The following is a 27,738-nucleotide window of genomic DNA, read 5'->3' on the forward strand; positions in this document are numbered from 1 at the left end:
AAGAAAGAGAAATGTGACCGAGATGGGGCAGTTGGCAGAGGCAGGAAGCGAATAAAAAAATGAGAGCGAGAACAAAGAAACCACGATCAAGAGGGACAGACTGTGGACACAGCTTCACTTTTTGGGCGGTGGGACAAACTTCAAGGGCGATTCAGTAGCTGGCCTAGCAGGGAGGCTGCATTGTTGCAAAGGGTTTGTAAAAGGAGCAAATAATCTTGTGGCTGCTGCCCATGCTGAAGGGAAGAAGGGATCCCGTCTTGCGAGGAGGGAACTGCCTGCTGTGGACTGCAACATTTCAGTGTGCTCCAAAGTTGGTTGTCTCTAGGATCTCCTGGGCTGCAGCTCGTGGTGGGGAGAAGCCCCACCAGAGAAGGTTGCCCAAGATCTCACCCCATCCCCCACCCATGCATGCTTCGGGATTATAGGTCATTTTTGTACAAGCAACAAAACTAGCGGATTTCAAAGTGAAATTCCGGAGGAAATTTAAAGAGCATCCGGATCCGGAGAGAGAGAGAGGAGGAGGAAGGGAAAAAAGAAATAAAAACGTGGAGTGAATCAAAGGAGACCAAAGAAGAGACCAGGAGGAAAAAAAACTGACACCAGCGTGGAGATGGGGTGAGATTGGCGGTTTGGTGGTTATTTGTGTGGTGTTCGTTTTATTAACAATTTACAGAACAAGGTGTGGTTTTAACATAGCAGAGTTGCAGGGATCCAGCTTTCCAGTTGCAATAATGAAATTCAAGTTTAAACATAAAGAATTTCCCTAACCTTTAGGGATTCGTGATGTAGCTAGTTGCAGAGATTGGTAAATCACTTTGTGACCCAAGGTGTAAGTAGAAGACTCCAGATGGGATCCATATGTTGTCCCTCTGGGGTGACCCAAAGAACCTACTGCTTTGGCAGACATTCACAGAAGTTAGAGGTTTCAGCTTTTGTTTTGATCTTGGAATGTTGGTGCTCAGCTAATTGAACACTACATTTCTATATGGGTAAATAGCACAACTGAAAGTTTCTGGTCATAACCCCTAAATTCTTCCAGGGGTGACATATATTCTAAGTGGCTGTCAGGCATTGGCATGGGAATTTCATTCGTTGTTTGATTTATAAACCCAACTGTGTGATTTTTAAGGACCTGACATGCTGCTGTGAGCTAGTTGCTTGTGTAATGAACACTTTTGGGCCACTCAGAAGCTCGCTAGGGCTGAAGGAAGCCCCTGCCTGGCCAGTCTCTCCCAGTCTTTGGGTTTGACGTTAGAGGCGAAATAAGTAACAGTTTAGTGGCTTGTCTTAGCTGAGTTTTTATTTCTCTCTTGGGCAGCCTGGGTAAAATGTCTGAAGGGGGGTGAACAGAGTCAGATGGCAGAAGGGACATAGATATGGCTTCTGACCTCAGAGTCTCAATGTGAATCTAGAGCAGGATCAGCAACCCCCCGGCATGGGTGCCAAGAGTGGCACAGGAGCCAATAGCTCAGCCCCAACCCACCCGCCCCCCCACATGCAGCTGGGCGCTTGCTCAAAGCCAGGCTGCCTGTGGGTTAACAAAAGACCAGCTAAGGCTACCAACCACCACCTCAACAGCAAAGCTCTGCACCTTCATTTAGTTTGAAATGAAGCTGTCGTAAGTAGGGCTGTTAGTGACTTTAAAAGTATCACCGGCACTCAGCCTGTACATAGAGGTCAAAAGGTCAAATTTTGGCCCTCCATCTCGGAAAGGTTGCTGACCCCTGAGTTAGAGTAAATCCATTTAATTCAGTGGCATTCACACTTGGCCAATTTAGATCAGAAGCTTTTCCCTGTCTCGTGGGACTATTCTGGCTACACCCAATGGCTCTGCAATTACTTTAGAAGATTACACATCTCACAGAGCTGGAAGAGACCTCAGGTGGTCATCGAGTCCAGTCCCCTTTCCTCACAGCAGGACCAAGCACCATCCCTGACAGATTTTTTTTCCTTTTTTAAGTCTCTTTGCCCCAGGCCTCTAAATGGCCTCCTCAAGGATTGAGCTCACAACCCTCGGTTTAGCAGGCCAATGCTCAAAGGTTGCCACTTATCAGGCAGAATGTTGAACCTGCGGTCCGTGTGGCAGTTCTTGTGAATTCTTCTCTAACGATAGGGTTAAGGCAGCGATCTGTAGTTCCTGTGGCCGTGACGTTTTCCCCACAGCCCTGTTTTCAGACACAGAGAACTTCTGAACCAAAAGGTCTTTGTCATGTGCACAGAGTGCGTGGAAAGCGGAATAACCAGCAGCAGATTTCGTCCCCTGGATTGCCAAGAGATTTGGAAAGCTGTAGCTGCGAAATTATTTTCTACACGTTGTTTTTAGTTGATTTGTATTTTAAACAAGGAGTCTGTCCTCCCCTCGCCCCCGCCCTACTCTTGAAGCAGCCTGTTGTCAGGTTTCCTTGTAACCCTTGTCCCAGCAATATCCAGGGTGTAGCTTTCATGGATAATTCATTCCTGAACTCTAACATATCCCTGGGGTGCTGTCAGTTTGAAAGCATTGCCTTTTCGCCTTTAAATAGCTAGTTGTAAATGTCACTTGGGTCACAAGGGAAGTGAATTCGGTTACCTCTGAGCTGAGCCCATACTGGGCATTTGTCCACATTTCAAACGAGCACAGGACAGGCTAAGGAAAGGCTTGGCACTGGTGCTGGTCACGCATCAGGAGTCCCAGCAGTGCTGTCCAGGAGCACTACTGAGAAAGCAGCGAGGTCTGTGCAAGCAGAGCGGTGCAGGCCTCCATGGGTGTGACCCCGCCTGGCTACGCAATGACACATGAGCAGAAGTGAGCCGGAGCCCTGTGGAGTGCTCACAGATGGTCAGGACTGTAACTGCATTAGCAATACTAGATGGGAGGCCAAGGGCTGGTGTACGGGAGGTTTGCAGCCCAGGCTGAGGTATATCAACAGAGCTGTGTAGGGCCAGCATAGCCGCGTCTACACATGCACGCTACTTCGAAGTAGCAGCGCCAACTTCGAAATAGTGCCCGTCACGGCTACATGTGTTGGGCGCTATTTCAAAGTTAACTTTGACATTAGGCAGCGAGACGTCGAAGTCGCTAACCCCATGAGGGGATGGGAATAGCGCCCTACTTCGACGTTCAACATTGAAGTAGGGAACGTGTAGACGATCCACGTCCCGCAACATCGAAATAGCGGGGTCCTCCATGGTGGCCATCAGCTGAGGGGTTGAGAGACGCTCTCTCTCCAGCCCCTGCGGGGCTCTATGGTCACCATGTGCAGCAGCCCTTAGCCCAGGGCTTCTGGCTGCTGCTGCTGCAACTGGGGATCCATGCTGCATGCACAGGATCTGCAACTAGTTGTCGGCTTTGTGTATCTTGTGCTGTTTAGTGCAAGTGTGTCTGGGAGGGGCCCTTTAAGGGAGCGGCTTGCTGTTGAGTCCGCCCTGTGACCCTGTCTGTAGCTGTTCCTGGCACCCTTATTTCGATGTGTGCTACTCTGGCGTGTAGATGTTCCCTCGCAGCGCCTTTTTTGATGTGGTGCTGCCCAACGTCGACGTTGAACGTCGATGTTGCCAGCCCTGGGGGACGTGTAGACGCTATTCATCGAAATAGCTTATTTCGATGTCGCTACATCGAAATAAGCTATTTTGACGTAGCGTGCACGTGTAGACGTAGCCCATGTTCCACAGTGCCTGAGCCTGGCTGCTGTGCTGGGACTTGCTTTCTGGACTCCACAAAGAATAATTTAGGTCCTCGTAGGCCCCATATCAACGGAGGAAGAGGATTGCTGTGCAGATAAACCCCTTGGTCTGTGTGTGGCACAAGAGGAGCCAAGAGACCTTGGAAAGAGCAGGACGGCCATTCCAGAGTGGTAACTGCCAAGCACCCCCAACTCCTGGCAGCAGAGGGTCGTCACTGCTCAGGATGCACCCAGAGGGGGTTAGGTGTCTGGTAGGCAAACGGTTTAATGATGCTGCTGGGCCTTTCAGTGCCTCTGGTTCCCCTCCCATTTGCCTGAACTTGCACGTGTGGCATTGTGTTCCCCAGGCTAACCCGCCTGGGGCATATCCAGCCAGGGTTCCACTGGTGCCTTTGGTCTACAACCAGGCTGGGAGAGACCTGCTTTCCCTTCTTCACACTGAGCTCTCCTGGTTAATTCCACTAGCAGGGGGAGTTTCCCCAGAGGGACAGGCTGCATTGCTCCGTTCACGCACGGGCTGCAAGTCCTGCCTCTCTGCACCCCATCGGGCTACCCAACCCACCATTGCGTTCCCATGAGGCAACGGGGTGCAGCGTGGAATGCAGCTCAGGGACTTGTGAGCCTGAAGAGAAGAGGTTAATGCAGCAGGCTGAAAGCCAGAACGCCTGCATTGCATTCCCAGATCAGGAAGGACATATGGCCTAGTGGCTGAAGCAGTCAGGTCCTTGGAGGTTGATGTTTGAGCCCTGCAGAGAGGAAGCACCTTGGGTTGTTAGCAAGCTACGCCCTTTTCACTCCCATGGCTCTGCAGGAGAGCCACACCCTTTAGTCACAGCAGCTCACAGTGGTCGCTCATTAATTCTCACCATTGTGGCTGCCTTACCGCAGGGTTCTCTCTTTTTTCCATCCACGGGTGGAATAAATTTTGTATGCGCACCTAGGCATGTGCAGTTGTGCACCACCAGTAGAAACATGCTGCCAGCTGTGGGCATTCTGCTAATCAGCTGGGCAGCACCTGAATCTCTCCTGGGTGGCCGGCCAAGCACTCAGCTTACAGGGAGAACTACACCCTGCCCTGGCAGGGGTTCAACAGCCCAGCATCAGGGAGTCCTCACCTTTATCCAAAAACAGGCCTAGCCCAGTGAGGTCAACCTCCCTGTACACACTATCGCATCTATTGGTGTGGCTCTGCCCTGCCCAGCGTGCTGTAGCTAGGGGGGCAGTTCATCCACCCTGGGTCCCCCCTTTGTCAGTGGGCACTGAGCTAAGCCCCACCAGCCTCATTTCACACCCGCGTCTGCTGCCCTTGCTGTAAAATGCCTCATTCTAATCCCACGGCCTAGCCAGTGCCCCAGCCAATCTTTCTCTTAAAAAATCCTAGTTAACAATTATCTCTTGGGCAGACCCCCACCTCCCCAGGCGCACTCGTCAGGTTCTTTAATGGGATGCTGTGCGTCAGCTGCTGTCGGTGGAGCAGCTGTGTTGCAGCCCATCCCCAGAGCAAAGATGCAAACAAAGGTCTGGTCTCGGGGCTGGGGGCTGGGCTGGCAAACAGGACATGAGAAGCAGTTCAGTGAGCCGCAGGCTGTATCCAAACTGATGGCAGCAAAGCACGGAAGGACCTTTGCGGGGAAAACCTACCCTGGCGTGTGCAACAGCCGGGAAAGGACCAGGAGAGAGATGGGAGGGAGGGAAACAGCGAGGTGAAAGCGTGAGCACTGCAGCTTGGAAGTAGACAAGAGAAACCTCTGCACCCTCCTGTTCTCACCCACCAAAGAAACCCTTGGATGCAATAGAGGAGCTAAAGCAACCAATTAGGACCTGCTTCCCTCCCCCATCCCCTGAGCTCTGGCAGGAGGCTGCATTTGACACATGCCCTTGTGGTTAGGAATCCACAGCAGCATGAGGAGTTGAAGAGAGCTTGGAAAAGTCAGGCGGGAATTTCCCCCCTTGCTGCGGCCTGGGCTGCACTCAATTGAGAGCACAGAGCAGAGATGGGAGAAACATCCCTCCCCGGAGAGCTCAGGTGAGGCACCCGGGAGTGTGACAAAAGAGGGAGCTGCAAGGATGACGAGTGAGAAGCACTGAAGATGCGATGGAACTCTGTAAAACTCAGCTCCAGAGATCAATGCTACTGAGCCGACTTTTGAAATTCCACCGGTCTGACCTGGTTTATTCCTGACCATGGGAAACGGCCTCGTTCTCAGGGTTTTGCACTATCCTCTTGGGGAGAGGGACTAGTCAGTGGTGTTAGTGCTTAGAAAGGGAGTAAATTCTAATCCCAGCTGTGCCCTGATACCTCTGTCCTTGGGCCAGTTCCTGCCCCTCTCTGCCTCAGTTTCCACACCCATAAGGCAGTATTCCCTATGAGCTGAGCATTGGGGTGGCCACCCAGGAGAGATTCAGGTGCTGTCCAGCCAATTAGCAGAGTGCTTGCAGCCAGCAACTGTGTTTCTAGTGATGGTGCACATTTGCACACAGCTTGGTGCTCAGAACAAAATTTATTCCACCTGTAAGATAGCTGCAGTGGTGAGGCTTAATGAGCAACCACTGTGAGCTGCTGTGATTAAAGGCATCCAGAGCCTCTGGTGCCTTGCTGAACTGAAGGTGAATGATAGGATCTGAATCAGGAAAGGGTCAAAGAGCTGAGCTCCCCAGTGTCTGTGCCAGGCTTCTTGGTTACAGCGGGACTGTTGCCTTGCTTGGGGCCCTATGAGTTGTGTTCATGCAGACTCCTTGAGGCAGGCTGAGTGTCTGATATTTCTCCACAGACGGGCCGGAGGAGGAGGAAAGGAGAACGGACCTCCGCAGTTAGGGGCTGGAGTGCGCGTGCCCAGCTTGAATCACACAGGCTCTAACTGGGATTTGATTTGATCCCTCTATGCAGCAAGTTCAACCTGTCCATCTCCAAGGCTGTCCCCTAAGGAGGAGCAGCTGCTGCCTCGTGTTGTGGGCCCTCAGCTGGAGACCAACTCTTTGTTCCCTTTGAGTTCTGCCCTGTGGGGTGTCCGGTTGGGTTTCCTGCTGCCAGGCTGGTAGAGCACAGTCATCAGACAGCCTTAAACTCAGCATGGGTGTGTAATATGTTGCTTTCACCCTTCCCTCTCAGGCTGGGACCAGTCGCCAGTGCAGAGGGGCCTGGGCCCTTTCCAGCTGCCATCCTCATCAGGCACTCACAGAACTGTCAGCATTTACTCAGGCATGTGACATCCAGATATATGCGTGTACAAGGGGGCTGGGGGAATGGGCAACATGACAAGTCCAAGTGCTTTTTAGGCTATTTTTAAAGAGTTCGTCATGCTCGAGCAAAGGAGAGAGTGAGGGCAGTGGCCAGGGGAGAGCCGACGGCAGAGAGGTGCTGGACAGTCGTGCTCTGCAGCCCCCTTGCTGGTCCGCAGCTGGGTTCTGAGCAGTGTTGCTGTACGCTGAGCACATGGGCAACCACCTGGAGAGATTCAGGTGCCACCCAGCTCATTAGCTGAGAGCCCAAAGCCAGCAGCCTGTGTTTCTACTGGTGGTGCACATCCGCACAGCCTGGGTGCACATAAAAATTATTCCACATATGGATGCAAACATTAGAAGGAACATTGGTGCTGAGGCACAGCCCTGCCAGTGACCCACAGCCCCCACCTTGTGCTTCAGTCTAGGGCATGGCCAGAGCACCGTTGTCAGCTGTATAGAACTGTGCCAGCCTGGTGGTACTTCGTCGCAGAACAAATGCCAGGAAGGGTTAAGAGGAGAGCACCTAAGTTACTGCTCTGTGGCCCACAGCACTCCTGGGACATCACTGACTGTTTCAGCGAGACCTCCCCAAAGCTGGTGTCTCTCGCTGGCATGTTTTCAGTTCCTATTCCTCCTTTTTCTCCTCTCCCTCTCAGTTTCCTGCTGAGTCTGTTTCCTTCCTCTCTTTCCGCCTGCCCTTTGTTTCTCCTGCTTCACTCTGGTGCTCAGACCTGGGAAGGCTTTTGCTAGCTTTGAGTTTGGCCAGCAAGGGAGCTCCTCCGCCAGCCTGACTCCTCAAGTTCAGTCCCCATTTGCTGGGTGAGGAGAAGGCCCCCTCCCGCAAGCACTCCAGTCCCAGGAGAGGAGCCAGCAGCACAGGAAGTGCTGGTGCCTTTCTGGAATTCTCCCAAGCTGGAGCCTGCACTGTGAGAGTGTGAGAGTGACCCGCAGAGCTCTGGAGGAGCCAGCCGTGACCGTTGCGCTTTGAACCCTAGCAGCTGCTTCCCAGAGCACGCTTGGTGCACCAGAGAGGAGCCGGGTTCTTTTGTCACTTGCATATGGAGCTGTAGCAAGCAGCATCCTAGCCCATTAAGCTGACTGCCGCCCCCCAGAAGCAGGCTTTTCTTAACGGGGGCGGGGAGATTCCAGATATTCCCAGTGTTGTGCAGTGCGTGAGTTTGTTTAATTTCCTAGTGGGAGGAGAAGGACTTGGCAGTGTCCCAGGTATCACAGCATGTGATGCATGTAGCCCTTTCACCATCATTAGCTCCTCTCAGCTGATGGGCTGAAGGTGCATGACTGACTGGCACGTCCCCAGGAGCTATGAGAGGGGTTTAACCCCATTTTTGCAAGTAGGGAAACTGAGGAACTCCAGGGCTATGGACTGAGCCATGGCTGCACAGTCAGGAGTAGAACTTAGGTGTCCTGGCATAGGGCCCTGGGCTTTAACCATCGCACCCAAATGGACATGTGTAAGGGTAGATTCGCAGCTCCGGTGAGAGGAGGAGTTGTAAGATTGTTTTCTGGATTCTGCATGTCCTAATCCTCCACCCTTTGGAAAGTAACATGAGGCAGGAATTGCCCCTGGCAGCGGGAGCTTGTGCACTGAGGGGCAGTCCCTGCAGGACCGCCCAACTAGTCACCTGTTCAGACAAGGCACACTGGAGGCCATTGGCACCCATCTGGTCTGGGTTGTGGGTGAGGCTTGGTCCCATGTGGCCGGTAGGGACAGAGAACTTTCCTTGTCAGTATGAAGTCTCATAGCTTCAGGAACCAGCTTAGGGCATCAGCTGGCCCATGAATGGAGCTCTGGCAACAGCCATGTGCAGGAAGTCCCAGATTCCCCCTCTGCAGCGCCTGTTCTGGTGCATCTGAGCCGTAGGCTGAGAGTGTGCAGGTCTGGGCAGCGTACTGGCTGAGGAGGCTGCAGGAATTTCAAGCAGGGGGAAGTCAGTGCAAAAGCAAGGTGTGAAATAGCTGGCCCCTTCTATTATCGACAGGCGTTCTGCCGTTTTCTTCCTTGTTCTCGGGCTCTGCAGGAGGCAAAGTAGATCTGGCCTGCGCAGTTACTGTCTTGCAATTACTCCGTCAGCCGCCCAGCTGCTTCCCCCTGGAGGCTTGCCGGCCTTGGAGCACTCAGTACAAAGATTTTGGTGTTGGTATCAACCAGTAGCTGTTCCTTCCCGGAGCAGCCTCAACGGCGACCCCGAGGACTGGATGCCCCAGGGAGCTGGTCTCCTCTGCCACATAAGGGGGTCCCTCCAGGGTGGTGAGGCACAGCCTGGCTTCTACGCTGTGCCTGCTGTGGCACAGTGTGGACTGCAGACAATAACCTGGCAGGCACCATGAGGCCATTTGCTCTGGCTTCTAACTGACAAAAATTAACAACGATAAACGTCTCCCATGTTCCATCTGATCTGGAAAGCCGCAGAAAGCGGTTCCTCATGGTGGTTCCTCATGGCCCTGCAGCTGCTCAATCGTGCTCCGCCCTGAAGAGGGCCATGACACCAGCTGTGCCCTTGGGGCAGGGGGTCATGTCGCTCATGGCCACCAGCTACTGTACTATTCTCTGCGTGGAGTGAGAAGGGACCAGCGAGGCAGTCACTGTGCAGGGATATGCCATCTGGCTCCGAGCCTGATCTAAAGCCTGCTAGAGTCAGTGGGAGGATTCCCTCTGACTTCAGAAGGCTTTGGGTCACAACCTTACCGAGGGCGTGGGTCAGGGAAGGTGCCTCTGGGGGTATTGCTATGAAAAGACCCAACAGCCTTTCAGAACAGGCCAAACCACAGACATGCCAGGGAGCCAATCTCCCAGTCCCTCACTGACAGAAGGCATGAAACTGCAACAAACCAGGAAGCGGCTCTGCAGCCAGAGACCTTTGCTCCATAGAAAGAGCACAGAGCTAAAGCCAGGCAACCGCAGTGCCCCTGCTGCTGGCCTGAGGCAGTTACTCTAAGTTACATGGCTTCCCCCTGCGCGCCAGCCAGAGCAGAGTCTGGTGACGAGAAATCGTTCCAAGTGACAGCTGTGGAGAGGTGGGACCAACGAGCACTTGGTGCTGTGTGTGACATGAGAATGGCCAGGCTGAGTCAGACCCAAGGTCTGTCCAACCTAGTGTCCTGGCTCCTAACAGTGGCTGGTGCCCAGTGTCCCAGAGGGAGTGAACTGAGCAGGGCGTCATTAGTGGTCCCTCCCGTGTCGCCCATTTCCATCATCTGGCAGACTGAGGCTGGGGACGCTGTTCCTACCCCCACTGGCTAATCACCATTGGTGGACCCTACCTCCAGGAATTTATCTGGCAACCCTCTGGCAAGCAGTTCCACAGGCCAACTGTGCACTGCATGAAGAAAAACTTCCTCCTGTTAGTGTTAAACCTGCTTCCCCAGCATTTCCCTGGGTGACCCCTAGTTGGCAAATAACAGCTAACTTTTCCATTGCCAGGAAATGAAGCTCTGAGGAGACCAAACCAAGATCTAGAGAGCTGCTGGAAGCCTGATGCATACTAACTGCACTGCCTAATAGTCTGTCCAGCCGTTACTAACCAATGTCAACGACTAGGTAACAAACTGCCTGTAGCTGTGCCTGCCCCTCCCCTGGGGCCTGGGATCAATGGAGAGGGGGGCTAGCGGCATACCCAGTGGAAATTGTGCCTCGAAGGCGTAAGGCAAGGTGGGGATCACATCCCACGTCAAGCTATGCCCTGCGTGTCAGCAGAGAGCAGTGAATCTGAGGACAGTAACCCAGGGAGGGCTGGGCGACCTGACCACAGGGAGATCCCAAAGTGCTATTGGGAGGGAGCAGGCTGGGGCACCAGGGGCTACTTGAAGTGCTGCTGTGCAAGGGGTCTGAGCCCAGACCGGGCCAAGAGGGGAAAAGCCCTGTCTGGGAAGCAGCGGCTCTCAAGCCTCAGGGATGGTGCTGGGTGTGGCTCTTTCCATCTGACCCACTGCCACTGGGAGGCCTCACATTGGATCAGGTTTCTAGGTTGCCGGGCCACCCCAGCTGTTCTCTTCCCTTGGAGCACAGCCTGCATCAGCTCCCATTAAAGTTCAGCTGCTCCAGCTCCTGCCTGCGATGGCCAGTGCCTGAGCTCAGGAAGGAATTCCAGAAAAAGACCTGGAGCCCTGATGCACCCAGGCTGGGGAATCACAGAGACCAATGCCTCTGTGCGTCCTGCTGTGCTCGAGTCATGTCCTGCATCCTGAGCTCTGGGCTTCGCTTGCGTGTTTCTGGTCAGAAAGCCCAGGCCTGGCTTGCAGCTCACCAGCACTGTTCCCTCCAATTGTTCCCATCCATTTGCAGAATAGATATTGTTCTGTGCACTGAGGCACATGCAGATCTGCACCATGTCTAGGGACATGGGCTGCCGGCTGGGGGGGCGCTCTGCTGATCATCTGGGCAGTACCTGAATCTCTCCTGGGCGCCTGTCCACGGAGCTCCACTCACGGGGGATGCGGCTCCCCAGCCTTCTGCAGCAGCTGATTCTGCACTCGGGTGGGGGGTGCGGCATCACTTTTCATCCATTCTTACGTGTCCAGCCTTTAATCCCACGAGGCGACCTTGGCTGCAGGGCACCCATCCCAGGTGCAAGCCTCTGGAGGAAGAGACGTGCTAAAGGCGGGGATCCTTCCTATGCTCAGATCCCAAGCCCCCTCTCTGTCCCGCACACCCCAGCAGGGCAGTCATACCAATGAACTCCTTGGCTCACGGTGTGAAAGAGGCAAATCAGGCATCAAAGGGCCTGCCGAGCCAAGCTTAGCACACCAGCCCCGGCGAGAGCCTGGTATCCTACGTGTGCATACACAACCCACTGACCCCGACGCCTGCCCTGCAACCCTGCTGACGTGACAGACTAGCCCGAGGGTGGGGTTACCCTGGGAGGCAGTAGGACAGAGCCCCAGACGACCTGGCCTGGGGGGCTCTGCTGCAGTTGGGTTGCTGGCTGCTGTGGCTGGAAGAGGGGGTGGAGATGGTGGAAAGGGCTGCAAGGCCTTTAGTTTTATTCTCAATGGCATCAGCCCATGTCCCCAGTGGTTCCTGAGTCCTTCCCATGAGCAGCTGCGTGTGTCTGGGTCTCAGGCCCTCCAGAGACGCATGGAGACTCCCAAGGAGGAAGGAGCCTGGAGCAGGCGCCCCTAGGAATGAGAGGGGTTTGCAGGAGCCCTTCCAAGCCCTGGGCTGAAGATTTGCCTCTCCTGCAGCTGGACCGCACCAGGCAGGAGGCTGGTCCTTTGCAGGGGGTTCCCCAGAGGAGCTGGCTCAGTGGGAGCTGGTTGGGGGCGGGGGGCTCTGTGCCTCCTGTCCCCCATGAGGAGGGAGCCAGCAGCAGATGCCGGGAAGTCGGCTCACTTCCCAGGCCACCCGCTGCCACCCCTGTCCTGATGGTTCTGCTGGTTCTGTTGCAGGGAGCAGCCCATCTTCAGCACCCGGGCCCACGTTTTCCAGATCGACCCAGCCACCAAGCGGAACTGGATCCCTGCCAGCAAACACGCCCTGACTGTCTCCTACTTCTACGATGCCACGCGCAATGTGTACCGGATCATCAGCGTGGGTGGCACCAAGGTAAGTGCCCCGTGCCACCCAGGTCACTCACTAGCCAGTGCCCCTCTTACTCCCTTAGCTCCCTCGCTGGGCAGCCCTCGGAGCGGGCGGGGCAGGGGCAGGGGCACGGGCACGGGCACCAGCTCCATGCCGGGGGCGGTAAGCAGAAGTGTCTCACAGGCACTGTGGTATTGTATTTCCCTGGAGGGAGCTCAGGGCAGGGGCTGGCACGACACAACGGTACCGCCGAGAGAGTTATGTCTGGGCTGAAGTGTGAGGGGCTCAGGGCAGGCGGTTGGAGACCATCAAGCTGAGGGACAGAGGCTGGGGGTACACAGGGGACCAGAAGTCAGGGTGGGGGCTGGGGCTGAGGGTGCAGGAGTCAGTGCTGGAGGCCGGGGATGTGAGGGGCTCAGAATGTGGGTGTGCAGGAGGCAGGGCAGGGGGCTGGGGATGTGGGGGGCTCAGGGCAGGGGGCTCAGAATGTGGGTGTGCAGGAGGCAGGGCAGGGAGCTGGGGATGTGGGGGGCTCAGGGCAGGGAGCTGGGGAGGTGAGGGGCTATGGGCAGGGGGCTCAGAAAGTGGGTGTGCAGGAGGCAGGGCAGGGGGCTGGGGATGTGGGGGGCTCAGGGCAGGGAGCTGGGGATGTGGGGGGCTCAGGGCAGGGGGCTGGGGATGTGGGGGGCTCAGGGCAGGTGCGTGCTTTCCCTCACTCCCTGAGAGTCAGGGCCGGGAGAAGAAGAGAGCAGCCTCCTGGTACGAGTGCCTGCCGGCCCCCCTGCTTCCCCGAAATGACTCCCTGTGGGGAGGGGCTTGGGCTTGGGGCAGTCCCAGAGGGTGGGGGGCGTGTCTCCACCCAGCCCCATTTGCCTGCCTGGCTGCTGCTGAGCAGGGCAGCCTGCAGGAAGCCCCCGGAGCCGTGCTGGGAGCAGCTGCCTCTCCGCCTGCAGCCGAGGGCCCAGCCCTCCAGCCCCTTGCTAGAGTGGTGCCCCCAGTGCCCTGGCTCACTCCGAATGTTGTTCTGTGCACCACCCATCGGGCGCAGGCTGCCTGCTGGGGCGCTCTGCCACTCAGCTGGGCGGCACCAGACTCTCTCCGAGGTGGCCGCCCACGTGCTGAGCACACAGGGAACGCTGGTGCCAGTGACCAGGGGGAAGGGGAGTTGCGACAGGCCCTATGCACAGGACCCGTCTGTGTCACACGGCCTCTCTGACTGGAATGACTTCTGCTTGCTGGTGTCCTGGGGCTCCTGCCTTGCACGTGAGGGTGAGCGATAAGCAGGAGGTGGTTCCCAGAGCTGTCCCACGCTGCGGCACAGTGGAGAGATCACAGCAGCTCCATGTTGACCGAGGTTCCCCATTCTTCCCCTCCCCTGCAGGCCATCATCAACAGCACCATCACCCCCAACATGACCTTCACAAAGACCTCCCAGAAGTTCGGGCAATGGGCGGACAGCCGAGCAAACACCGTGTATGGCCTGGGCTTCGCCTCGGAGCAGCACCTCTCCCAGGTAAGCAGCTGGGCTGGGCTGAGCAGCCGGGGGCAGGAGAATCCCTGGAATTCAGCCCACCAGGGACACCAAAGGAAGTGTCAGCTCGGGGTCTGTGCTCTGAGGCAGCTGGGGATGGACTCGGCTGCAGCTGGCGCTGGGGTGGGCTGGGGTGGGGCTGGAAGCCTCAAGCCGCAGAGAATGAACCTTGAGGTCACATTTTCACAAGTGCCTGCCAGGCCTGACAGTGGGGGCAGAGGGATGAAGGGGGCAGTTTCCCCCGGGGTCCAGCAATTCAAAGGGGCCCGGGGCTTCCTGCCACCATCATTGCTACTGCAGCAGTGGCCAGAGCCCCAGGCCCTTTAAAATGCTGCTGGAGCACTGCCATGTGTGGCTTTGAGGTCGGGGAGGGGGCCAGCGCCTGGTCCGGGCACTGCTAAGGGCTGGCTTCCCCTGCCCCATCCCTTCTGCCTGAAGCTCCACCCTTGTGGGGGCTCTAAGGCAGCTCCTCCTATACCTTGCCTGGGGTCCACAGAAGCTCTTGGCCGTCTGCGCCTGGAGTGATATTTGAAAAGCGACTTAAGCTCCCTGCACCAGCTGTCACAGGTATTGGGCGTCTAACCATCCCTGAGCTCAGAACCTCGAGGCCCTGCCTGAGCATAGCAGGGTCTGTCCACACTGCAGGCAGAGGGCAGCTGAGCCCATCGAGGCACACCTGAGCTGGCTCAGATCTATCCAGCAGCAGGGCCAATTGGAGAGACATGCCCCGGTCTGTGCTGCAGACGCCTCCGCCCTCCCGCTGCGATGGCATTGGTGCTGGCTGGAGGAAAGCCCAGCCAGTTGGGAATGTCAGCAGATGGCATGTAGCCACTTCTGGCACAGCCTTACTGAACACGTTGCTACAGCCCAGGCATCCCTATGCAAGGCTCTGCTTGCAACGTCCCACCCCTGGTGACACTGAGCTCAGCAGAGGCTCTTGGTCCAGGTCGGGGTTACGGTGGGGCCCTTCTCTGGATGGTATGCGTAGCGCAGGTGGTGAGGGAGCTGAGAACCGGCCCGATCTCTGGAGGGAGGTGAGCCCTTGCTGCAGTTCTCCTGTAAGAGGCGAGTGACCTTCCTGTTGTACCCTTTACCCCCAGTTTGCGGAGAAGTTCCAGGAGGTGAAGGAAGCTGCCCGTCTGGCAAGGGAAAAGTCGCAGGATAAAACAGAGCTGACCAATCCGGCCCTGAACCTCATGTCTCACCAGGTAACTGCAGCAGCAGGGAGGGGGCTGCAGGGGGAAGGAGTCACCAATTCACTGCTCTCTGGCCACAGGGACCAAAATCCCCCCTTCCACCAGCAGCGGCTGGCAGGAAGAAGCACCCTGAATGCAGATCTGTATGGCCAGCATCAGGTGTGAGCCAACTGGCCGGAGCGATTCCAAGCCCTTCCACTCCTATGCATCCCCAGACGGCTTCCTGCATCAGCAGAGACTGGCCCTTGAGAGCCGGCCACTGAGGATGGAGTGGGGCAGCCTGTAACCAGCCTCTCTGCTAACCACGCTCCTGGAGAACAAGCTGCAGCTCAGGTCCTGCGACCTGTCCCCCCACAACCAGCCTCCAGCGCCTGCAGGAGAGAGGATGGCCACGGTGCATACCACCCCTTCTCCCCAGGGCCGCTCTGATGGTGCACCCCAAAGGTGGCTATGCATCTCCTGGCTAGTCTGGCAACAGGAGGGAGTGGGGGGTGGAGGACATTGCGTTCTCTGGGCTGAGTACAGATGGAGCGGCAGCAGAGGAGGAGGAGGCAGTGCGAACAGTACCCTGGCCTGCTGGGAGAAAAGGCGGAGGAGGAGGAGGTTCTGTGGAGCCTGGAAATGCGGTCCCCAGTGCAGCCGCAGGAGAAGCCTCTCCAGGCTGGCTCTCTGAACGGGCTAGCGGCAGAGAGCAGAGCAGGGGCGGCAGAGCCGCTGTCCTGAAGCCCAGAGTAATCCGGTCTCAGCAGGGGTCAGCAATCAGTTACAGTCGTGAGAGCTGCAGGGGCCCGGCTGCATGTGGCCGGGGCCCATCACTGTCCCGAGTCACGGGGCCTGCCCTGCGTCCTGGCAGAAGGGGCCTGGTGCCCTGGGGATGAAGCAGCCAGCCCCTCTGACCTGGCAGCAGAGAGCTTGCAGGGGGCGCGCACAGAACTGCGTGAGGTGTCAGTGTCCCTGGTTCCTTGCCGCCTGCTCCGCTCAGCAGCACCAACACAGGGCCAAGGCAACCTGCCCCCTCAGGCTACTGCCGTGCGGAGGAGGCGGGTGGGGTAGGGCAGCCGTCTGTATGCTCCCTCCTCATCCCTCTCCCCCTTTTCCCTCTGCAGGTGGGAGGGAGGAGGCGGAGGCAGTGGGCAGCCTTCCTGCCAGCCTCATGCCGAGCCCCAGGTCAGGGCCATCGCTGGCACAGCACACAGCTCTCAGCCGCAGCTCCTCTCCCACGCTCAAGGCCAGGAGACCCAGGGTGGGGGAGGTGTGTCAGCTGACTGGGTGCATTGTGTGCAAGGACCTTGCCTCTGAGCTGGGCCAGGCTGCCTGCTGCTGGAGGGGTGCGATCCTGCCCTGGGGGAGCAGGCAGCTGGGGAGAGTTCACTCCCCTGCCCTGTTCCTATCAGACACAGACCGGTGGGGGCGGCTGTTTCCTCCACGCTGCTGCACATCCAGTTCCCAGCTCTGCCCCTGTGTCCCCCACCATCGTCTGAGACACCCAGCTCTCCCTGGCTTGGCTTCTTCTGGGAGTGCGGCTGGCTCTGGACAACCTGAACCCCCAGTGCACAGCAGCTCCTACAGGCTCCTTAGCCCCCAGTGCTCAGTGCACCCCCTCTGCAGATCACACCGGGCCTCCTTCCCTCTCGTGCCAGCCTCACCCAGCAGCTGCTCCAGCTATCGTGGCAACACTGCAGCAGTGTAAAACGGGACCACGAGAGGGAACCGGGCCCTCCTGCATGTGGGGCTGGTGCTGGCGGGCACGTGGCAGGCCTGGGACCATGCTGAGCTCTGCAGTTGACCTGGCAGCCTTGCAACTGCTGCACTGGAGACAGAGACGTTACCTCTGCAGGTGACTGACACGCCAGCTCCCCTGGCAGGGCTTCATCTCCTTTCACCCACAGCTTCCTGGGCTCAACTCCGGGGCTACCCCTTGCAGCACTGCCTGTGGGTTTGCAACGCTAGCGGCACAGCCTCCCCTGGACAGCGCTGCGGTGCAGCTGGCACTTAAGGCAGAGGGATGTGCGGAGAGAGCCATCCATGCACAGCCTGGCCCAGAACCCGGCTGCCTGTCTGTATGCCCACCATCACCCCCAGACTGCAGACCCCTACCGCCACCCTTTCCCTGCGCCTCACTGCCTCTACGCACACGCTCCCTTCCCACACACCTGTCCCCTGGCCTGCAGACACACCCTTCCGTACCCTCCATTGCCGGCCTGCGTGCACACCACCTGTCCCGTGCACGGCTGCAGGCCTGTACACACACGCCCCCCGTGCCCTCTTGCTGCCTGTACATCCCCCCCATGCCCTCTTGCTGCCTGTACACTCCCTCTTGCTTCCTGCACATGACCCCGATGCCCTCTTGCTGCCTGCTGTTTTCAGGTCTGTCCATTAGCAGGTCTTCACGCTTGAGCCGCATCCTTCAGTAATTGATTGTAGATGGATCAGACATCCCTGGCTCTCCACACATCACTCAGCTCCATCGTCTTCAGGCTCCACATGTTCGAAGCTGCAGCTCTCTGTTTGCAGCAGCCCTCCTCAGAACAGCCCCTCGCTAGCCCATTCACCCGTCCATCACCACCCCATAGTGTCTGCAGGCAGGTGCCCGACAGTGCAAGGCCCCCAAAAGCAGGGCGGTTTGGAAAGTGTCCCCCAGCTTTGAGCACCCGCAACTCCCATTGCCACTGCAGGAAACCAGACTCGTCCACGTTCCCTGCCTCAGTTTCCCCATTTGTAAAACAAGGGTGATCAATAAGTGGAGGTGAGCAGGGGGTGTTGTTTATAAAGTACTTTGGGGTCCCTTATATGGGCTTTGAGTGACCCTTCCTGGTCAGCACCTGGTTTTCAGCAGAGCTCAGAGCCCTGTCTTGCTCATTCATAGGCAGCATAAGATCCCTAGGACAGGTTCTCCTTAGCCTGTCCATCACTGAGGTCCCATGGCGGATCAGGCGTTTGTGAGCAATGTACCCATCCTGGAGGACCCTGCTGGTGCCCAGGGCTGGAAGGCGAAGGTGCTCAGACTCTGTTGTCCAGCACTCAGGCTGCCTTGTGCTGGGTGTGTTTGTCACAGCTGTACTTGGCTTCTTCCCTGCTGCCTGCTGGGGGCTCACATGGTGCCTGCCCTCCCCAGATACCAATCTGGAAGGGGCCGTTGATCTGTTCTGTGGGTGTTCTGCCCTCAGGCTGGCAGAGAGCTGTGGGGCTGTGGAGGGGGGTCTGCACTTGGGGGTGGGGAGTGCCCCTCACTTGTGTCTGGAAAGGGCCCATGTGGTATGAGTGATCATAGCCCTGGCTCCTGCCTTCTCCAGCTCTGGGCTTCAGGGTCCCCTTCTTGTCCAAGCTCACTGCTCACCCAAAGAGCGGGAACTGGAATGGGTGGCTGAACTCAGGTGTCCTATCCAGCAGGGCAGAGGACTTGCCATGGGCCCCTGCAAGATCCAGAATCTGCATCTCCTGGACATGTTTGTAGGTCACTATCTCGGAGCCACCCTGGGAACAAAGGAGAGACACTGGCCTGAGACACCAAGGCCTGAGCCCCAGAAGCCACTCTCTGCTAAGTCATTCAGCATCTGGTGTGTGGCTTTTGGAAATTCAAGTTAGGGGCTGGACGCTCTCAGCACTCACCAAGGGCAAGTTTGGGGCCAAAGAATTTACCCCCTGAAAAAATGTGCATAAAGAGGGAAGAACAACGGGAGAACTTGTCAGGGAGCAGCTGGTCTCTGAGGCCCCAGCTCAGAGATTTTTGTTTTAGGACTCCAGCCAGAGGCACCAGGTGGTCACCAGGGGCTGGGATAGTAAATATGGAAGCCACGGACCATGTGGAGAAGGGCTTGTTAATCTGAAAGCAAAGCTGTGCCTGGGCAATGATCAGTCATCCCTTCATGCACCTATCTCTTCTTCCCTCCCTCCGTGTATCTGTCCATCATAGAACTGGAAGGGACCTCGAGAGGTCAAGTCCCATCCCCCGTACGCACGGCAGGACCGAGCACCTTCTAAACCATCCATATGGACCATCATCTGACCTGCTCTTAAAATCTCCTGTGATGGAGATTCCACAGCCTCCCGAGGCAATTTATTCCTGTGCTTAACCACCCTGGCTAGAGGTCTCTCCTAATGTCCAATCTAAACCTTTCCTGCTGCAATCTGAGCCCATTGCTTCTTGTCCTAGGCGTGACATCAGCCAATCCTTCCAGATTGTCCACGGGAGCAGGGAATATGTGCCCACACACCCCTCCCTCCCTCCCTCCAAGTTTCTGCATCTGGGCGAGTCTTTGGCCCACCCTTCGGTGCCTGGAGCACCAGTGCTTGTGCCAATCAAACAGACCAGGAGGCAGCACCCCTTCCCTCCCCAGTCCTGTTCCAGCCCCTCCAGGACCCATCTCTGGAGTTGAGCAGGGGATCTCTGCCTGTGGATGTCAGGCCTAGGCAGGCCCCGGGGTTGCTGCTGGTGATAGGAGACACTCCGTCCCCTTTCCCTCCCAAAGGAGATGAAGGGAACTGGGGTCACCCCGTGGCAGGGCAGAGCACTGACCCTGCACCTAAGGCCTTCCATTGAGTCAGGCTGTGTCAGCCACTGGGGTCTGGAAGAGACGCCCAGCCCTGCCTGATGTGCTAACCCCACTGCAGGTGCTGCCCGGCCCCATCATCAGCGCCAATGGGCCGGGGGATGACAAGCTGTTCCGGAGCCAGAGCGCCGACGTGGAGATGACGACGGAGAAGGAGCGGCTGAGGAAGATGTTCTCTGAAGGGTGAGGCCTGGGCCCCCTGCTCAGGGCTGTCCCACGCTCTCCAGGCATTTCTGGCTGGACTCAGGTCCCCTCTCCAGTGGGGATCCCAGCATCTCCCAGCAAAGGAGGAGTTAACTTTTTCCATCGCCCTGCTCCCCAGTGAGTGTTGCTGTTCCCACAGACACAGAGCTGGGTCTGAACCCTGAGCCCCTCCAATCTCGAGCCTGGTGCTTGGGCTGGGACCCTTTCCTTTGGCCTGCCTCAAATCCACTGCTGCCTTGGGCACAGGAGGGGCCATGCTGGGCCAGACCAGCCTCCCATTCCTGTCTCCCGAGGGTGCCCAGGGCCAGCTGTTTCAGGGGAATGGCTAGTTGTGGGGGGAACCATCCTGTGCTCCAGCCCCAGCACCCAGCAGTCAGAGTCTCTGTTGTTCCCCTTCCCCGCCCCTCCAAAGTCTTAGGGGTTTTGGTGTGGCTCTGAGAGTGGCTTTTCTGCAAAGGGAACTCAAAGATGGAGTGCGGGGTGGGGTCGAAGCCCCAGGCTGCAAAACCCCTTCCTAGCAGCTCAGCCTCCTCACCCCGGCTGCTCACCTGGCAGAGGGAGGCCCCAGCGCCAGTGCCTGGCCAGCCCGTCACTTCCGGCAGCTGCTGCGCCGCTGCGGGCAGAGCCATGTGGACAGTCCCCTGCTGAGTCCCAAAGCTGAACATGGCTGTGGCAGAGGAGAGGCGCAGGCGTGGGCCTGGCGTGGGCCTCTCGATTTGAGAAACGCACTCGAGGCTGGGCTGAAAGCCTCATGGGCAGGCAGAGCAGCCCCCTGGCTTCTGCCCTCTGGGAGCACAGCGTCAGTCCTGGCCTGTGGTTCAAAGCCCTTCCGTAGAGATTAAAGACCGGACACTCCATCAACAGGCCTTGAAACCCAGTACTGCTGAGGGGTGCTGCTCCTTGGCCCCCTTTGCTGGCCTGGCCCAGGCAGAACCCGAAGGGGGAGGCCAGCTAGGCAGGGCTACAGTGTGCCGGGCGTCCCGCTCCCCAGCTGTGATGTGAGGAAGACAGCCCTGTGCTGAGGGGTGCTTGCGGTGTGTGTGTCTGGTGTTGTAACTCCCCACTGCTCAGCGCCCTCGCCAGGGTGTCCACAGCAACCTCCCTCCGGCCCCGGCCCTGTTTGAGGCTGGAGTGCCCCTGCACAGAACAGACCATGTCTGTGCCGGCCATTGGCTCTTCAGGAAGCTGCCCAGTGTGGGGAGGGAGGCCTCTGCTGAGACGCCCATGGGGGAGCCGAGACCTCTCTCACGCCCGGCCTGTGGGTCCCGCCCCCGCCCCCACAGCTCGGTGCCTGAGGTCCAGTGGGAAGCTGAATTCTTCACCCTGCAAGACAACAACAACAAGCTGGTGGCCGCCCTACATGAAGCCAACGCCAGTGTGGAGCAGTGGAAGAAGCAGCTGGCCGCGTACCAGGAGGAGACAGAGGCCCTGCGGCTGCGGGTGAGCACAGCGCAAGGGGGCACCTGGGCTCAGATCTCCTTGGCCCCTGGAGCTCAAGGGCCACAGCCCCATGGGAGCTGGAGGGATACAGCCGAGACCAACATGGATCAGATCCCCAGCCCTGAGCCTGCTGCTGGCTGCAGAGCATTAGGTCTCCATTTCCAGCCCTCAAACCCCAGCCCCTTCCCAACGGTCCAGTAGGGTAGGGGCCTGCATCAGCTGGGGCGGCGTGAGGGCAGCAGCTTCAGCAGAGGTTACTGAGCATGCTCACCACAAGCCAAGCTGTGAATCTGGGGGGACATGTGACCCTGCTTGCACCCCATGTTTGTCCTCCGGACAGTGTTTATTAAGGAGTGGGGCTGGAACAGAGCCCCCCCGGCGACCAGGACCGGGGCCAGCAGCTGGGCCTCCCTGGAGCTGGCGGCCGGGACCCCAAGAGGCAGTGAGGTGGGGGTGGGGCCCCAGTGCAGAGTATAAAATCTGCAGGGAGCAGCCCCTTCCCTCCCACTCTCTTACTTCCCTACGTGCCGGTGGGAGTCAGCGGTATCCCTGCTGGATGACAGCAGCTCCTGCTCCCTGCCTCCTGCAGGGTGGGTGGCACCACAGGCGGTGCTGGGGAGGGCAGCATAGGAGTGTTGCTCCCTCTCTCGCGCCTCCTGAGGTTCCCCAGCCGCCGCCTGTGATGATGAGGGCTGTGCTCCCCATCACATTCACCCCCTGCCCCGGAGCTGTGCCCCTGGGCAGCCTCCTGGCCTGGTACCAGACAGACACTCATGCTGCTAAAATTAGCTCAGCACAGCAGCATGATCCCTGACAAACAGGCCCTTGTAGGCAGCCTGGGGTGGGACAATGGGCGCATTAGGCCTGTGTGGTGGGGGGAGGAGGCCCGGATCTGCCGGTTCTGGGGCAGGACACGGTGCCAGGCACACGGCACAGCTCACTGGGGAGAGGAGTATGCAGCCAGGACTGCAGGGTCTTTGTGGGGGTGGGAAGGAGCTGCAGAGCCTTTTTGCCTCCAGACCAGTGGTTTGAGTGACATGAAGGTGTAACTCACACACCCAGGGGTGGGGTTGGGTGTCCCATGGAGCGGCACTTAGACCACTTACAGAGAGAGAAGGAGTGAGTCTCTCTGCAGCCAGCCAGCCACCCGGCTTTCAGCTCACACTGCAGAGACTCCTTCACTAAGCTCCAGAGATCCCAGGTTTGAGTCAGCCTGAGGTGGTTATTCAGCAGTAAGAAGTAGCAGCTGTGGCCATCCCAGGACTGTGTAGTGGCCCCTCTGTGGGGGGCTGGATGTGGCTGCTGCACCATGTCTCCTGGGTGTGTCCCCAGCCGATACCCCATGAGCATCACTGGGCCTGATGCTAATTCCCAGTAGAGACACCAGGGACTGAATGAGCCTCAAAGAACAAACTTCCCTCTGGGCCCTGGAGAGCACCTGGGCCAAGTGCCCCTTCCCGCTCCCAAGGGTGTAAAACAGCAGGAACTCCCCCGACCTCATCAGAGCCTCAGGCTTAGCGGAGGGCGGCCAGGAGAAGGACCTGGCTCTGTGCCTATCTGGAGTCGTGCGGCTGATGTGAGCTGGCCCAGCCCTGCTAGGAGCACAAGGTGCAGGGGCTAGAGGCAGAGAGCAGCTCTGATGGGCTGGATCTTTGCTCAGGGTGAGCTTAGTGGGAACCTTGGGACAAGCGTCTGTGCAAAGGGAGCACGAGGGCTCTGGTCACTGGGCTGGGGCGGAAGGGCTGTAGCAAGGCCCCGTGTTTCTGAGTCTGCGGGAGGGGAGAGCCTGGTTGGCAGAGGGAAGAAGCAGTGAGGATGCAGGGAAGGGGGACCCTTGGGGAAGAGGTGCCTGGCAGGAGGAAAGGGGACCGTGGCTAAGCCCTGCCTGGGTAGGACCCTTGGGTTCCTGGAGTCGGTTGCTAACACCCCAGCCCAAACCAAGCTGCATGAGACTTCCCTGCCCAGCCCAGCCCAGCTCTACAAGAGCAGAGGGGTGGAGGGTAAGGGGCTGGACCTGGCTGCTGCACCATGTCCCCAGCTGCATGAGTGTAACATGGGTGGCAGGGGGTGATGGGAGCTTTAGCTCCGCAAAGGTAGGTGCTGAGGTGACAGGCACTGAGAAGTACCCCAGGGCGGTGGGGGCCCGCTCTGCTGGGAGCAGTGACAATGAGCGGAGAGCCAGCGCATGGAGAACCGAAGCCTCAGGCCCCATGTTCCCAGTAGCTGCTGAGGCAGTTTCCTGATTTGCCAGCCCCTGATTGCACACTGGGCTCAGAGGGACACAGGGAAAGCTGCTTCCCCTATAAATATGCCCCCAGTCTGGCTGGGGGAGCTCCAGGACTGTGGTGCTGGCTTCTCCAAGGAGCTGAGTGTGCAAGCGTGGCACAGACGTGTCCTAGTTCCAAGCCACCAGGCTCCAACTCCTTGTGGCTTCTGGGGCCTGGTGCTCCTGGGCAGGAAGATGACTTTGCTCAGCAGTGCCCTCTTGACTTGCCCAGCGCCCAGCCCCAGCCAGCCCCACACCTCCTGCGCCCAGCACCAGCACCATGACCAGCCCTTATCTCTGCATGTCCAAGTAGGTGGCTGAACTGGAGCTGCAGAGAGCCCATGAGTCCTCCGCGGAGGACGGCAAGGAGGAGCTGAGCCAGACGCTGGAGGAGCTGGAGCTGCTGATCAAGGTTAAAGACGAGGTAACAGCAGAGGGGCAGACAGGGGCCCAGTGGCTAGTGGCAGAATTCCCTGGACACTGAGTGCTTGCTGACTGCCAGGGGAGATACAGGTGCTGCCCAGCTGATTAGCAGAGTGCCCACAGCCGGCCGCGTGTTTCTATGGGTGGTGCACATCTGCACATGCCTCGGTACAAAGAACAAAATTTATTCTGTACAGGGTGGAAAGTATTAAAGGGAACCCTGCTGGGTGGCCTGACCACAGCACCCCAAGGTAGGTAGCTCAGACAAGGCCAAACTAAAGAGTGAATCTTACCCCATGCTACCCTGTCCCCCTGCCTCCCTGCCCTTGTCAGCATCAAAACCAGAAGCCATCAGTACAATCCATCCTGGGGAGGGGCCCAGAGGGGGTTGCCAAGCTAGGCCCTGGCCCCTTTTTCCCCCTTGCAGCCAGACCAGACTGCCCCACTTAACAGCCCAGCTGCTATTCCAACCAGCCAGGCCCCTCCTCATACCTTTGTCCTGTTTCCAAGGGAAGGAAGGTGCCACCTGGTTGCCTAGGTTACGAAGGCCATGGAGGCCCATTGCCTACCCGTGGAAGTCATCACAGCGAAACTCCCCTCACCACTGTGCACTGATGCTGGGCCTGGGGAAACTGAGGCACATGCTTGGAGTCGCTCCAGGACAGTGGGAAACACACAACCCATCCAGGGGACTCTAGTCCCCGCACTCCCTCCTGCTTCCCACAAGGCCTGGGGCCTCACGACTCATCCTGAAGCACATTCTGCCTCCTCTGTACAAAGCCCCTGAGCCGGGGTGGGTGGCTTCCCAAGGAGGCTCCTAGTGGCTCACAGGTCAGCATGGGAGAGCCCCCTGTGGCCTCCTGCAGGCTCCTAAAAGAACTGAGGCCGAAGAGGTGCAACCCCAATGGTCCCCTTGGGAAGGCTCCTGATCCCTGGCCTGGGTGTCAGACAGCCCCTCCTTCCTCACCCACCCACCTATACAGCCGCTGGCATAGCTGGTTCAGCTGCAGACAGCCCAGCCTGCCCCACGCGCCTGCCCTGCTCCTCAGCAGCTGCTCTCACCTCTGTCCTCGTTACTGCCTCTGCTTCCCAGCATTAGTGACTGAATGCAGCACTTCAATTACAGGGGCCGGGAGCAGGGGGTGAGGAGTGTCTCAGGGCTTTGTTCGAGTGCACCTTCTTCCCTCGTGGTGCCAAGCAGCAGGCAGAGCCGGGGGCAGGCTGAGGCTGCTCTGCAGCACCCGATGTGTCTGGAGGGAGAGCTTGTCTGCCCCAGGCGCCTGCCGATGGAAGGGGAAGGCGCTTGGTGGCTGTGGTGTGAGGGCAGCGTGGGGAGTCGCAGCCTGGGGAGGCAGGGCGGGTACAGTGGGCAGTGGGAGCAGGAGGAGGCGGTGGCGTGCGAGCAGAGGCAGATGTGGGGTTACTCTCCCGATGCTCCGGGCTGGCAGGCACAGGGCAGAGGCTGGGCACTAGGCTGGCAGGAGCAGGAGGCGGCGGCGTGCGAGCAGAGGCAGATGTGGGGTTACTCTCCCGATGCTCCGGGCTGGCAGGCACAGGGCAGAGGCTGGGCACTAGGCTGGCAGGAGCAGGAGGGGGCAACGTGCGAGCAGAGGCAGATGTGGGGTTACTCTCCCGATGCTCCGGGCTGGCAGGCACAGGGCAGAGGCTGGGCACTAGGCTGGCAGGAGCAGGAGGGGGAAGCGTGTGAGCAGACAGTTGGGGGGTTACTCCCCTGATGCTCTGGGCCGGCGGGCGCAGGGCAGAGGCTGGGCACTAGGCTGGCAGGGTCAGGAGGAGACAGCGCAGACCAGGCCTAGATGTACGTGGAGGTGCACCATTGCCCCAGCCCAGGACACAGACACACCCTGGCAGAGTTCAGGTGTGGATAGTGCAGCTGGCAACAGCTCAGGCTCCCAGCCAGCCCCAGGGGCGAAAGCCGTACCCTCTGCGCTGCACTGTTCCCACCATGCAGCGATCAGACGAGCAGCCTGGGCCTGGGGCAGAGACAGGCAGAGAAGGGGCAGGCTGGTGGACCAGGAGCCAGGGACACCGGGTTCGGCCGTTGTCTGGGAGGCTTGAGGGGACTGCGAAGATGTAGCCCCTCTGGTGGCACGTGCCTTTATTCCCCTGGGCCCAGTGTGGCCTGTGACCGCTGAGGAGGACGAGTATCAGGAGCCGTGGCCTGAGGAGCCCGGGGCTGGGCCAGTGATTCGTTTCCTTTCTGTGCCTCAGGAAATTCAGCAGCTGAAGAGCCAGAAGAGCGGCCAGTGGGAGGTGGAGGGGGAGCGCGAGGAGATGCTGCAGAAGCTGCAGGTAACAGAGGGGCGGGTGGCTGGGAGACCCTCACGGAACAGCAGGGCTGGGGCAGCTGTCGGGAAGACCCAGCTCAATGCAGTTAAAGATCTGGGGGGACACTACCCAGCACCACCCCTCTGCCCGTGTGAGGGTGCAGAGCTGGAGCATCTCACTTTCCCCCGCTTTCCCCAGCCGCAGCCAGCCAGGGGACCTTACCCAGTGTTTCCGAGAGGCTGCCGGCAGACGGGGGCTGCTGTGGAACAAGACCGGGCTGAGCTTCCTTCTCCCCTCCCTCCCAGGCCCCACAGAGGGGCCACCACACCCAGCCCGTGCACACACCCGACTGCACTGGAAAGATAAAAGCCCCTCCCTGCCGCTCACTGCCCAGAGCCTGCTGCCTCCTGCTGGCCGTGTAACTCTCTGCTAGCCCTGGGGGGCTGAGCGCTCTGCCCTTTGCCTGGGCCCCGTTCTGGGCAGAGGATGCACTCGGCTGTGGGAAGAAGGGCAGCAGAATCTCTCGCCAGCTGACTCCCTTGGGGGCAGAGCGCTGACTCCACCCAGGAGGTTTGCAAGCTGCTCCGTGCCCGTAGGCTGGGATGCAGCTGTCAGCTCTCTCAGTCTATCTCTCCCAGGGCTGCCGGCTTGTGCCTGGCAGGGCCCGCTGTGGCCTCGGACTTGGATAGTGCTTCTGACTGGTTTTATGGGGCAAAGAAACCTCTTCCTGCTCAGCCTCCAGGCAGGAGGGGAGGGCGTGCGGCGTGATCTTGTCCTGGGCCTGCCACTCAGAGACTGGACAGATGCCAGAGGCTCAGGTCTCAGAGGGGAGAGTTTCTGCTGATCCTGTGGACAGCTCTGGCACTGCATGTCTGGAGGCTGCTCCAGTTAGACGGCTGGCGTGTGCCTGTCATGTGCGCTGTTTGGGAGGTGGAGGGCAGACCAGTGACCCAGGGAGGCCCCAGCAACACTCAGGCCAGGGATGGGGGTCAGGCCCGGGTACCAGCAAGTGAACTGGGGGCAGTTCAGCAGTGGAATCAATAAAGGGCCGCATGATCCATGCACCAGTGAGAGGCGTTGCGGCGGGGCCTTGTGCGCAGGGGTGTGTGATGTGCTGGGGTGAGAACACTGGCATGGCAGTGGAAGGGCAGGCGTGTGTGCACACTAGTGTTTGGATGGGGGGGAGCTGCCGTGTGTGTGTTGGCCACGGGGTGTGCCAGGTTAAGGTGCAGGCGTGTGCTCTCTGTGCGATGGCTGTGGGTGGCACATGGTTGCAGTGGGGGGGTAGCTGCCGTGTGTGTTGGCTGTGCAGGGTGCAGTGGTAGTTGTGTGTTGGCTATGAGCGGCACGTGGTTGAGGTGGGGTTGTGGCCTCTGTGTGTGTGTGTGTGTTGGCTGTGCAATGTGCAGTGGTAGT

At 58.6% G+C, this 27,738-nt stretch overlaps 1 protein-coding gene across 1 annotated transcript in view; it reads left to right on the forward strand.

The window, feature by feature from the left end:
- The window catches only part of HOMER3 (homer scaffold protein 3), a 32,608-nt gene continuing 4,870 nt past the window's right edge, over positions 1-27,738 (forward strand). The window contains exons 1-8 of the mRNA XM_074978518.1: positions 1-615; positions 12,291-12,447; positions 13,805-13,936; positions 15,055-15,162; positions 19,762-19,883; positions 21,188-21,344; positions 23,924-24,034; positions 26,266-26,346. Of these exons, the coding sequence (XP_074834619.1) occupies positions 611-615; positions 12,291-12,447; positions 13,805-13,936; positions 15,055-15,162; positions 19,762-19,883; positions 21,188-21,344; positions 23,924-24,034; positions 26,266-26,346 (873 nt within the window). The 5' untranslated portion in view covers positions 1-610. The remainder of the gene's footprint in view (positions 616-12,290; positions 12,448-13,804; positions 13,937-15,054; positions 15,163-19,761; positions 19,884-21,187; positions 21,345-23,923; positions 24,035-26,265; positions 26,347-27,738) is intronic.

Source organism: Carettochelys insculpta, chromosome 27 (assembly GCF_033958435.1).
Source record: "Carettochelys insculpta isolate YL-2023 chromosome 27, ASM3395843v1, whole genome shotgun sequence".
NCBI classification, from domain to species: domain Eukaryota; kingdom Metazoa; phylum Chordata; order Testudines; family Carettochelyidae; genus Carettochelys; species Carettochelys insculpta.